This window comes from Tyto alba, unplaced genomic scaffold (genome assembly GCF_018691265.1).
Source record: "Tyto alba isolate M040663 unplaced genomic scaffold, T.alba_DEE_v4.0 Super-Scaffold_2, whole genome shotgun sequence".
Classification (NCBI taxonomy): domain Eukaryota; kingdom Metazoa; phylum Chordata; class Aves; order Strigiformes; family Tytonidae; genus Tyto; species Tyto alba.
The window spans coordinates 12,738,689-12,751,049 of NW_024881282.1; the positions used below are offsets into that span (position 1 = coordinate 12,738,689).

At 48.3% G+C, this 12,361-nt stretch overlaps 2 protein-coding genes across 3 annotated transcripts in view; both read right to left on the reverse strand.

The window, feature by feature from the left end:
* The window catches only part of MAML2 (mastermind like transcriptional coactivator 2), a 218,847-nt gene extending 211,737 nt beyond the window's left edge, over window positions 1-7,110 (reverse strand). Inside the window, exon 1 of the mRNA XM_042792595.1 lies at window positions 6,367-7,110. Within this exon, the coding sequence (XP_042648529.1) occupies window positions 6,367-6,768 (402 nt within the window). The 5' untranslated portion in view covers window positions 6,769-7,110. The remainder of the gene's footprint in view (window positions 1-6,366) is intronic.
* Window positions 7,111-7,264: 154 nt separating this feature from the next.
* On the reverse strand, window positions 7,265-8,967 carry LOC122153426. Of its 2 annotated transcripts, none has more exons than XR_006165319.1 (2): window positions 7,997-8,335; window positions 7,265-7,641 (listed from the first exon to the last, which is right to left on the reverse strand). XR_006165319.1 is itself a non-coding variant. In XM_042792596.1 (2 exons), exons 1-2 carry the CDS (start codon window positions 8,954-8,956, stop codon window positions 7,307-7,309), a joined length of 942 nt encoding a protein of 313 aa, XP_042648530.1. In that variant the 5' UTR covers window positions 8,957-8,967; the 3' UTR covers window positions 7,265-7,306. The 2 variants fall into 2 exon arrangements, 1 of the variants encoding a protein (XP_042648530.1); XM_042792596.1 differs by lacking the exon at window positions 7,997-8,335 and adding an exon at window positions 8,350-8,967.
* Between the last annotated feature and the right edge of the window lie 3,394 nt (window positions 8,968-12,361).

Here is a 12,361-nt window from a genome sequence, read left to right on the forward strand (position 1 = left end):
GGCTCTCAAGTGGCTATTGGAAGCTCTTAATGGGAAATCTGGGGCATAAATAGCTTATGCTTTCATCTAAAAAAAAAAGAAAACACAAAAACAAACAAACAAACAAACAAAAAAAAAACGACCCAGAAAACAAACAGAAAAAAATCTGTCTCTTAATACTGTTAAGTTCAACAAGTTATCCAAATCTCACTTGGCACCAATTCCTTCTTTTCTGCAGCCAAGACCACTGCCTCTTTCACTGCTCAAACCTGTTCCAAACTGTAGCAGCGTGATATGGGTAAGACCCTTTTCATATTTACAGCCACTGATTCAGATTTGTGGAAAACACAGCCCTGCCATGAATCTCATCAGCTTCATCCTACTGCTGCTGGAAGTACCATCACTGGGAAGTCACACAAGGGAATGCTGACATGCGGACACCAGAGAGAAGCCAAAGAGCAAAGATCTTGTTCCCCTTCTTCTCTTTGGAGTAGTCAGACAGCTGAAGCTCTTCTACATACCACGTAGTTGACTGTGTGCCCTCTAAAGTGTCACATAGTGGTTTCTTTAATCACCTTTCTGAACTCTATAGAAGTGATGGTGTCAGGTTATTATTGTGCAGAGTTGGGGCCTCAGTGGAGACCAGGGTTCCATGTGCTAGGCAGTGAGATGGTGCCACCTGAAGAGCTCAAGCAAAGAAGGGAAGTGGTGGCACAACAGGGAACATGCGCAAAGGTCACAGAGATGTTTGTTGGCAGAGCTGACACCTCTATGTTAGTGCTTTGATAGCTGGAGCAGCTTGCCAGCTTCCAGCTCCTCCTACACAACATAGGAGGTGCAATATAAATGGGAGCAGTGGAGATACTACCCTTCTCAAAGTTCTCAAAGGGACCAGGATGAGGCCTTTCTTTTCCAGCAATGAGATATGGGTGAATTTTCAATATCATAAGCCAACAGACTTGATAAGAAAGGCAGACTACAGTTGGCCTCTGAAGATGGTATCTTGATAGAAAGGTCCGCTGACAGCAGTTAGGAAGAGGAAGAGAGGCATGTTATAGCCTTTCTTAACCTGCTGACTAACCTAGTTGCTGGGGTTTTTTTGGTCACTGCAATCTAGCCAAACCCCACATAAACCTTCTGCAGGCAGTGTTCTTTGTGAGGGGAGAAGTAATAATAGTGAGATAAGTCAAAGTTTCGGCAAAGCAGCTCCTCTGACTCAGATGTACCTTTCTAAGGTTCAGATTTCCTCACAGAGCAGCTAACATTTTTGCTGGAGTCACACTTCTCAGCGCAGAAGAAACTGAAGCTGTATATCACTCCTTTGCTGTTGTGCTACACACAAGGGATTCAATTTGAGTACTGCAGGGTATGCAAGAGCTGTATCAGAGGACATGCTGTAATAGGGAAGTCAAGAAGCCCATGGGTTGGCCTCAGAGAGCGTGTACAAGTCCAGGCAGCCAAACTCTGCTCGCTACCTACAGAAGTTTTGGTGGTGGAAAGAGTCTGTTAAACAGCTTCAGAATGGAGGAGACTTCCATTAAATGTATTCAAAGCTTAAAAAGCTTCAAAGGAGGCAAGTGATTTGATTGGAGACCTAGGACTCAAGAGGATCCTACTCTGGCATACATTTAACAAATTCACTTGCTCAACTTTTCATTAAATATAGCTTTTCTGCAGCTTCCAGGGGATCTTCTTGATTTTGGTTCGGAAAACATCCTCACAGCCAAGTGGAACAAAGGTTTTAAATGGTGCTCATGTCCATCCTAACCACACGGATCCCAGCAGGCCAGAGGGCCCATGGCAGCAGATCGAAGTTTTCTACAAAAGCAATGTGATTTATTCATTTTACCTGACTCAGATACATAAATTGTCTTTATCAGAACCCAGATTTGCTCCCACAGAAGCACAGGGAGCAGACAGTGGTCCTTCACCTCACAAACAGAACATTTAATTGCTCTGGCACCAAACTTTTGTTAGTCAAAAGATCCCACCTCAGATTCCCAGAATGGTTTGTGCTTTAATCCACCTGTGCTCACTGCAGCATAACTTCACTTCACCCCATAGCTGGTCATCTTATACTGCTTGCTTCAGAGTGCTTCCATAAGTTACATATATTCAAAACCAGAAAATGCAACGTATTTCTGCAGAGTACCCTGGCAGCCAGCTAGCAAACAAAGTGCAGTGCTTGGGAGATGGGGGAAATGTAAACTTCGGAAAAAGATACCAGAGTACAGTTATTTCTTTTAAAATACTCGAGGATCTTTAATGCTAGTGCAGGGGAGGCCAAACCTCAGCAAGCACAGTTTGGATCATAAAAAAAAGTTATTAGGAAATAAAGTCAGGGCTTCCATAATCATTAAAGGATCTCTGCATAAAATAACTGCCTAAATCAAGGTTTTACAAGCCAAACTTGGCTCTTGGCACCAAACAGACAACCCTGTCTTCCACTGAGGTCCTCAGGGAACCGGGACAAACCCATTGATCCTTCCAAATTTGTGCTGCTGTTGATGAGAATTTAGGGGAGTAGGAGTAATTAACCCATTCTCCCCTTCCTTGGCTACATCATCTTTATGGGACTGTTTTCCCTTTTCTTTTTCACCTGCTTGCAGACCTTCTCTGGAGAGCAGGCCACTTGCACAGTCACTCTTCTACATACAGAAAATATTAATATATTTAATTAATATTTAAAATTAATCCTTGTGGTGATAAATTCAGCACAGCTTTGAGATGGGTGAAAGTAGAGCAAGTTACCTGTGACTGATGACAAACATCACTTAACACACTCAGAGCCACCAGCGTGATGGCTGCAATGAAAGAAGCTGACCAGAATAATACAATAATGCCCATGAAACAGAGTTCCCAGCTTGCACAGAGCTAAATGAACAGTGCTCAGCCTAGGTCAGAAGAATGAAGGAATGAATCAGCTGGTGGAGGTTTGAAACTGCAGTGCAGGAACTTCGGTATTACCAGTTCAATGCTTAAACCACTGAGGAATGCCTGTCAGAGCTAACTGTTTATATATAACATAAATAATATAAACAGCTAAGTGCTGGAGGGCATATACATACATATAGATGTATTTGTAACAGAAAGACAGAATATTTTATCTGTTCCACTCTGCACCATGAAAAATAACACCACCATATAAATAAACAAATGACAGCTCTTGGGAAATGCAGGGAGGCAGAAAGTACAACTGTGTCCCAAAGAATAAATTTCTCCTTCACATGCACCCACATCTCTTGGTCCGGCTAAAAAATCTGGTCTTCACTCTCCAATTAGAAAAAACTGCTGCTAAAGATGCTTTCTCAGAAATCAAAGTAACACTGCCACGTTAAGCCCAAACTAAATCCCACTAAAAACTCCCTCTTCTGCTGGTTTTAAACTCTCCACTGGGAAAAGATAATTATCAAATAATAGTATCAACAGTGTCAGATAATCACTTCAAGCACTTTGATATGTTCAAGTGAATGTTGTTTCAAATGTTATCGAGTGTCAAATATTTACTCTTGAGTCCAACTGTGTAAACGACCCATCCAATGCCACTAAACATGGCAGGCACACTTGTAACAAGAGCAGTGGGACCTGCAAAGCAAAGGAAACAACCCAGCTATTTTCAGAGAGGAAGCATGGAGACAATCTTGGTTTTGCAGACAAAGAGCGTCCTGATAGCCAGAACTCGCCAAAGAGAGTTATTACTGCCTTTGCACTTATCTGTGTGGAGGGTTTTTTGTTTTTTAACTGGTGGACCTACAGCATGGCAGGCACAGCTTTATAATCCCCCCGTGCAGTCTGAGATGTGTCCAATCTCACATTCTCAGTGTGAGACTCACACAAACAGTCCTGTCTTGTGCTTCCCCATGCCAGAGCAGTACCTGCCACAATGGAAGCTCACAGCTTTGCCTTGTTCCAGAACCCTGCACACCTCAGATCTGCTGTCTGCTGTGAGCAAAACACCTGGAATTAGAGGAATAGTGCATATAAGGCTTCCACTGGATTTCCTCTTGGGAAACACCCTACAGGGGATGAATTCTGCTTAGAGATGGTTCTCTTCCCCATCCATTTATAATGCACAGGACAACAGGCTTAGTCTGTCCTTAGCCACGTATTTCTCTTCAAGTACCTTTGGAACAACTGGTGGAGCAAATTCCTCCCCCAGCTACAGCTGGAGTGAAAGCTAGACCCCATTATATCCTGGCCCATCCCTGCCCTCTGAATTTTCAGGAACAGGAGCACAGTGCTGTGCTACCTGGTCCATAACCTCAGGCACTTGAATTCATCTGACTTCCTTTTCCTTTTTAATATTCGTAACAATGTTCTAAGAAGGTCTTGGTAAGGGGAACATGTGCCTCCATGACACAGAGATGTGACTCTGAACCAATGCCTTTCTCTATTCCTTAATTAGGCAGTCCTACCAGAGCAGCAAATGAGGAATGTCTGTGTCAAGCACAGAGTAGGAGGATCAGCGATGTGCAGCGATACCATTACAACAACACTGATTCATGAGCCAGCATTTCTTCAGTGTCAAAACATGGTTCAGGGCCCCAAACATCATGCTCAGTGAAGTCACGTACCTTGTCAGCAGGATTACTGAACACTAGCATGCAAAACCGAGGGGGGCTTTGTCAGACCTTTCCCTTGTCAAAGACACATATGTGTGGAGTTATCTGGAAAGTAATGTGACATGCAACGTGGAGCGAGGGCTGTGCATGGCATTCTCCGGCAAAGAGCAGGTTAACAGTCATTAGTGGCACTTCAGAAACAAGGGCAACCTCTCTGCATTTAAGAGATGAAAATCTTTCAATATTTTCCTTGGAGTTGTTTCATTTAGCTCTTTCAAACAGCTGCCTCCAGCTATTTCATAATAATAGTAACAACTAGTAAAAAAAAAAAAACCCGGAAAACAAACAAACAAAAAAAATCAAAACACGCAGGCCTGTTCCCTGATTGCAGAAAGTGGATTTTTCTGGGACGTACATTATTAGTCAAAAGCCTTTCCCCCCCCCCCCCAGACAAGTGCAATGCTTTTCATTAATACACACTGGAAAAATAAGATAATGGCTTTCTTGACTGTGATGAGGAACGCGGGGAGATTTAATCTGAACACTGAGTCAGGTCGAATCGCCTAAACTCCCCTCGGACACAATGTTACCGCATTAATGCTTACATCATCACTCTCACCAATGACACTAAGTAACACAGTCCCAAACATCGATCCACTCACCGCAGCGAACTCCTGGCTAAGAAGGGAGGAACAACCACAAAGGTCCCAGTTTAGCATATGTCAGGCACTAAGAAAGTTAGGTTTGATGCCTGGAGCGGAGGGAGCAATCTATTTTCAGCCGTTCAAATAGCAGCCACGGGCCTATCAGGACGCAGTCACTCCTCTTAATATTTCGCATGTGTGCTGAGAATTAAGAGTTGGAAGGCAGCACAGCGCACAGCGCAGCATACACCTTCAAAAGCATGGTACAAGGACTGCTTGTAATAAAGTACCAGGAGACAAGGCTTCGCCTCCTTGACATGTTCAGAGCAATTTCCAGTTGAAAAAGGTCAACGTATCCTTTGCAAAGCGGCTATGCCTGGAAAACTCGTGTAACTCCGTGCTGCGAAACGCGCTGGGTGCTAATACCAGACCGGCGGTTTCTGGTGCAGGTTGTGCTTGGAGCAGCGGCCGGGCAAGCGCCCGGCCGGGCATGGAGCTGCGCGGCCGAACTGCACGCGCGGGCCTGGCACTGCCCGGCTGCCTCGTGCCCAAATGCTGGCGAAGCTCGAAGCCCCGACAGACAGGGTGAAACGGGGCAGGGAGGCAGTTCTGCTCATGGGCCATGCTTTAGGGCTACTTTTTCACCTCTGCCTGGGGACGCGCTGGCAGCGTTTGCCGCCAGTGCCTCACCTCAGGGACGCATGCTGTGACCACCTTTGGCAGGGTGACATGTGCGATGCATTTTTAGGACCGTAACACGTTTAAAAACAAGCAAACAAACAAACAAACAAACAAACAAAAAAAACCACCTCAAACCGTCCCAAAATCCCTTCGAGAGAGGACACGTCCCACAGCTGCCCCGCTCCGGCGCCTGCCAGACCTGCCCACCGCTCCTCACACCTCCCGCACCACCGCGGGGCCCAGCACCGGGCAGGGAGCATCACGGGGGGTCGGGGCGCCCCCGGGGACACACACACACTCCCACACCCCCACCCCGGACCGCCCGCGCGTGGGGACGGCCCTAGGACTTTCGCGCCTCGCCTGAGGGACGGCGGGGTGTGTGTGGGGGTGTGTGTGTGTGTGTTCCCCCGAGGGGTGCACGGGGGGGGGGGAGGGTGGGTGTCTCCTCAGAGCCGCGCGTCGCGGACCCCTCCTGGCCGGGAGGGGCCGCTGTGACTCACCGCCAGCAGGGCCGAGGCGCGCTGCTCCCCCGCCGGCTGCTCCCCGTTGATGCCGCCGTTGCTGAGGAGGTGCTGGTGGTAGTCCGGGGGCGCGGCGGCGGCGGCGGCGGGGGTGGCCGATCCGCCGGCGGCGGCCGCCTTGGGGTGCTTGCCGGCCTTGCGGGCGCCCTGCCCCTGCTGCACCAGGTGGAGGAGCTGCAAGGTGCTCTCCCGCTCGCGGTCGGAGCTCTCGGCGCGGCCCCGCTCGTAGCGCCCCTCGCAGCTGAGGTGGTGCTGGCGGCAGACGGCGATGCGGGCCCGCAGCCGCTCGACGATGGCGCTGTGCACCCGGGGTGCCGCCGGGCCCCCCCCCAGCAGCCCGGCCCCCAGCCCCGCGGCCTGGGGGGGAGCCGTGTCGCCCATCGCTGGCTGCCGGTCCTGGCCCTCCGGATGGGTCGGTCCTCACTGCCGCATGGAGGGGGGGGGGGGGGGGGGGGGGGGGGGGGGAGAGGGGAGGCGGGGGCAGCGGCGGGAGCCCGAGCCCGGGGGCTGGCGGCGGGGCGGAGGGCGGTCAGCCCCGCGCCCCCAGCCCACCCCCACCCGGCCCCCGGGCGGTGACGGCCCCGCGAGGGGTTGACAGATCGAGGGGGAACGGGGGGGGGCGGGGGGCGTTCGGCGGGCGCTAGGGTTGTGCCAGCATCGGCCGGGCGGGAAGGGCGGGGGTCGGGGTCGGGGCCGGGCAGCCCCCGCCGAGGGGCTCCGCGGGGCGGAAAGGGCGCCCGGGGAGCGGGGCGGGGGGGCCCTCCGTCGGGGGAGGAGGGCGGAAAAAAAAAAAAAAAAAAAAAAAAAAAATCGAGCCGCTGCCTCCAAAATGAATCCCTGGACGAAGGAGATCTCCCTCGGGAATGAGTGAGACTTGGCAGGTTTATTGATTTTATTTTATTTGGGGGGAGCGGGGGGGTTATTCCTTGAAGTGGAAATTTAAGGCATTGCCGTGCTCGGCGGCACGGAGAAACCCCCCCCCCCCGGCGGACCAAAAATCTCGTAGATTTGGCGGAGTGGGGTTTGTTGTTTGTTTTCGTTTTGGTTTTTGTTTTTTTGATTTTTTTTTTCTTTCTCTAAAGTCTTTAGTAAATGTGCAAATAAAGAGCCGGGGAAAGAGGAGGAGGAGGAGGAGGAGGAGGAGGCGGCTCGGGTTTAAGTCTTTGTGCTTTCTCGTTTCGCTCGCCCGCTCTTTGCTGGCCACTCTTCGGTTTATTACTGTGTCCAACTGTCTGCCGCTAAATTGTAGTTCCTCTAAAAATAAGAGAGACGGATCCCCCCGATCCGGAACAATGTCAGTCAGTGGACTTGCAGACCACGCTTCGCCTTCAACTAATCCAGCCACTGGATAAAATCCGTACTGCTTTCAGTGCTTATTTCCCCCCTCAGTAATAAAGCAGCAAGCTACGACCCCAGGCAAAGAACTCCTCTCGCATACTTTCCCTTATACTCCCAGATATTGAATAGTTTCAAGTACAGTTTCAAGAAAAGCACGGGGGGTGGGGGGGGGGGGGTTGGGGAGTGGGGGGAAAAAGGGTGCGGGGGGGGGGGGGAAACAACCAGCCAGCCCCTCTTCAGACAGTAATTACAAACGGAGAGTTGCACTTACAAACTTCCAGCATTTTGCACCCAGAACAGTCCAGCCACTTTTCCTTTGTGTTTTTGTATATTCCATCCCCGACCCGCCGCGGTGGGCGGTTGCCGGTGGGTTATCGGCGCTGCCTCCGCCGGGCGCCGCCGCCGCCGCCTGCCCGAGCTGCCCGCTGGGCGCGGAGCGGCGCGGAGCGGGGCCGCGGAGCGGGGGCGGGAGGCGGGTGTCGCCGATAGCGCGGCCGGGGAGGCCGGGGCGAGGCGCGGAGCCTCCCAGCGGCCGCCCAGGGGAGCCGGGTCGCCGCCGCTCCCCGGGAGGTATTTGCATGGGAGGGAGCCAAGGAAATCCCCTTTCCCCTCCTCGCTCGGTACCTGGGTGCCGGGGCGCGGGCGGGCGCCGCCGGAGCCGCCGCCGGGGAGCGCAGCCTCCCGCTCCCCCTCCTCCCCCGGCGGCGAGACCTTCGGGCGGGTACGAGGGAGCTCTCGAATAAATCACGGCGCTGCGCTCCTCTACCAGCTGGATTTCTCTGGAACAGACGGTAGAAAAACAAGCAGTGCCTTCTAGGGTGCTCTCAGGCACGGGGCGAGTGAGCGACGCGAGGTCAGGCTTGGGGTGCGGGAGCTCCGGGCTCTGGCGTGACCTTCTTGGGTCTCTGGGGCAAGGCACGTAGCGCCTGCTGCACTTCGGTTCCTCCCCAGGAAAGCCACGGCCTCGGTGCTTCTGTTGGCCGACGACTCTCTTTAGAGCAGGGGTGGCCGACTGAGAGCTCTGGCCCCCGGTACCGGACTTGCTGCAACTGGCAGCCGTCAGGTTCTGCGTGTTGCTGTAGGTGAGCTGTGAAGGAGGATGCAGAAATAGCTGGGAGGTGGTCGGCTTTATTAAAGCAGTACGCTGTTGTGCTGCCGTGGCTGTATTACCCGAATTCTCAAATACCCCCTTAGGAATAAAAATGACCCCTCCAAGCCTGCAGAGACACATCCCTGGTGGAAAACCTTTAAGGTCTTTTGGGACTGTACAGCCACTAATACAAGGGTGCACCATCTCATTTAGTTCTGCAGTGGGTCCAGTCAGAAAAATGCACAAATTTCATCACAACTTACCAGGAGCACTAAGCTGAGAATAAGGAGGAACTAACAATAACTGTCTCAGGTGGTTTGATGCCCATCCAAGGTCATGCATATAAATACTTCTAGTGCCAACGATGAAGTAATACAGTCCTGGACAGGTCCCCAAAATACAGAAAAGATATGCAGCGTTGGACATATGGGAAATATGAAACCCCCCGCTTTCATGACCCCCATCTCCCTTATGTCGCAACAAACACCCCTGTGGGTTTCCTGGATCTGGCTGGGTGAGCACCAGCCACAGTCTGTGGCACGTTCAGGCCCACATTTGCCCCAGCACAGACTTTGTTTCTTCACTGAGGGACAAGGTCTGGGGAAGTGGATTTGTGGATGTGCTACCTTCAGAGGAAGGCATTATTGCTAACAAGAAAAGGGGATTTTTTTGTTTAACCTTGAATGACTGAGGAAGAGTGGGTTATTATTTGATACATAACGGTAACATGCATCTGTTGAGAACAATGAGCTGACATGGAAAAAAATAGGAAATTTTAATGTTTGTGAAATAATAGACAACGTTACCTTTGCTTCAGGGCTCGCCAGGGCTTTTATTCGTTCTTCATAGCTCAGATGTCACTGCTGTGTTTAAGAGGGTCAGTCACAGAACACCCGTGTAACAGTAACACATGAATCTCACAGAGAATAAGCACGGGTGTTTTGAACGAAGCCTTGGCTGCGGTTTTCAAAGTTGTGGGAATACGAGATAGGTGGTACTGCTCCGGAAGATACCAGGGTAGCTGCAAGAGTTCTCTTACAAGATTTTGTAGAACTCAGAGAATAATCTTTCAAAACAACTGGCTTTGAATTTTAACTTTAGACGTTTAAGATCACTTTTTGCCGAGCAGCTTCTCATATGCTTGTGGTTTAACATATCCCTTCGTTCAGGGTGAGACACAGCTGGTTGCAGGGCTGCACTGCAAGGCCCGGGCGCTCAATACGCAGCAAATGCTGCCCCTGGTGTTTCAGAGAAGGAAATACCCTAAATCCATCCCTTAGCTTTTCAAGTTTTGTCCAGAAGACCCTGGCGAATGTTACCAGCCCCTGGATACCCCTATCATTTTTGGTTTGGCTAGCTGTCAGTTTTCTGAAAAGCAAACGGTTCTTAACATCATCGTAACAGCACCTGCGCTTTGTGTCATAGGCATTTTAATAAACAGACACGATAAAACATTAACACAACAGGTTGTGAATAATTACTTTTTTTTCCTTGTCTACATTAATTTGTGACCTTTCTACATGATATTGTAATCTCATATGAGCTGTCGTGTTTGAGCATTTTTTCTGTGTGAATTCACTACAGCAGTCAAAGCTCCGAGTTCCCAAAGTCGGCAGCCCCTTCCAGACCAGCAAATCACTTATTTGTGCTGTGGTTCACAGCCAGGAATTCTTACTATAGACATCCCATTCTGCTAATAACTTTCCAAAAATGGAACAAAAAGACTCTGCTGAACCTACGTGGCTTAAAAACTTGAGCACATGCTTAAATCTAGGCACATACCTTGTTCATCTGTGTTTAGAAATCACATATCAAATTACTTCAAAGTTATATTAACGCCACCGGAACAGCACATGCTTAATATCAATCCTGGGGGGGATTTTGCAAATCGGAGCTTTGAATTTTCAGCTGTTTCCATTATTTGCTTTTCAGTGAGGGTTTTTAACCATTTTGAATGACTACAGTTATGTATAAATGTATTTCCCAGGGTATTCCCACCTAGGCAGGCTCAGGTACCATGCAGCTCACATACCATGCAGCTCAACCTGGTAAATTGTTTAACTTTGGAACAGAGTCTAACTGCACCTGAGTGGGTTTTCTTGTTAAATTTTGGGCACAAAGTGCATGCAATTATTGCTCTGTTTAAACTGTGTTTAAACTGTAAAATAAGCCATCTTGAACACACACCGGTTTTTAAATTAAGAATATAATCCCCAGCGCAATCTCAATAAACTGTGTCTACACCTTATTTAATAAACAACAGGGAAAACCAAAACAAAACAACCCCACGCCATCACTTATTACCTAGAAAAATACCAAAATTCACATAAATTATTCAGGGAAGTGGAGCCACTGAGGGGGGTTATTATCAGGTTCTTTCAATATAATTTCACATATTGCTCATATTATTCCTTGGATGGTAGATCATACTTTCTTACATTCTTTTGTCTCACCTCTAAATTCAGATTAGAAATTGGTATTTCTTATTTCTCAAAGCAGAATCAGAAAGGATTCAACTTTATAAAGTTTATTTTGTGTGTGCTAGATGTTTCTCTTGGAGTCGTATTGTATTTACATGTGTTTATCTAACACACCCACTCTGTTTATCCAGACAGACTTAAAGAAGGATAAAACTACATGTCTTTATTTATCCAAATAAAAGTAAACTAGAGGAGTTAAGCATGGGAATTGCCTGTAACTGCCTGCTGAACTGCTAGAAATAGCTGCTTTTTGGAAACAGGAGAAGCCTTCACTGTTAAAAAAATGACAGTAACAGCTATCTATTATTAGCAAAGTTTACCATCCCATTTGATCCACAAATGACTTTCTTTCCAAAAACTGGGGGACATGAGGAGGAAAATCACTTATTTTCATGCTTCACTGCAAGAACTGGACATATAGACTGAAAAGGGCCTTCTCTCCCAGAAGCACATCACATTAGTGAGCCTGATCCTGTGTATAAACACCTTTTGTGAACTTTATCATTATCACAGTCTCCAGTTACAGAACTTAAACTAGAGCAGATTATCGAAACATTACAGGAACTAAAGTAATTTCCACGTATGATCATTAATCACCCATGCCAAGTCTAATCACATACTGAGCTCTCCTCATTGTTCCATTAAGACAGGTACTTTATCTTAATTAGAACAACTACTTCAAAAATTAACACTAAAGACAATTTAAAATGTTATATCAGAACAAACATTATATTCTTTCACCCCTTAACTCCACTCAAATTCTCCAATATGGAAAAGGAAGTATGAAAGACTGGTCAGATTTCTGACTTCTCCCATCATTAGATATTTGCACAAAATTCTTCTGCTAGAAATATTCTTACTGAGTATTTCTATATACAGAAAGTCTCAGAGGCTAAGAGCCCTCCTTATACTTCATGCTGTACAAGTATTAGCATTTACAACCTGTCCTGGAAAATTTGATCTACATTTTTACATGTATGTCTCTTCTAAACAATCTTTTCATTTCTTGTGGTGAAGACAAATGTAAAGATGAGGTAATGATACTTCATATTCTCTGTCTTGTAGA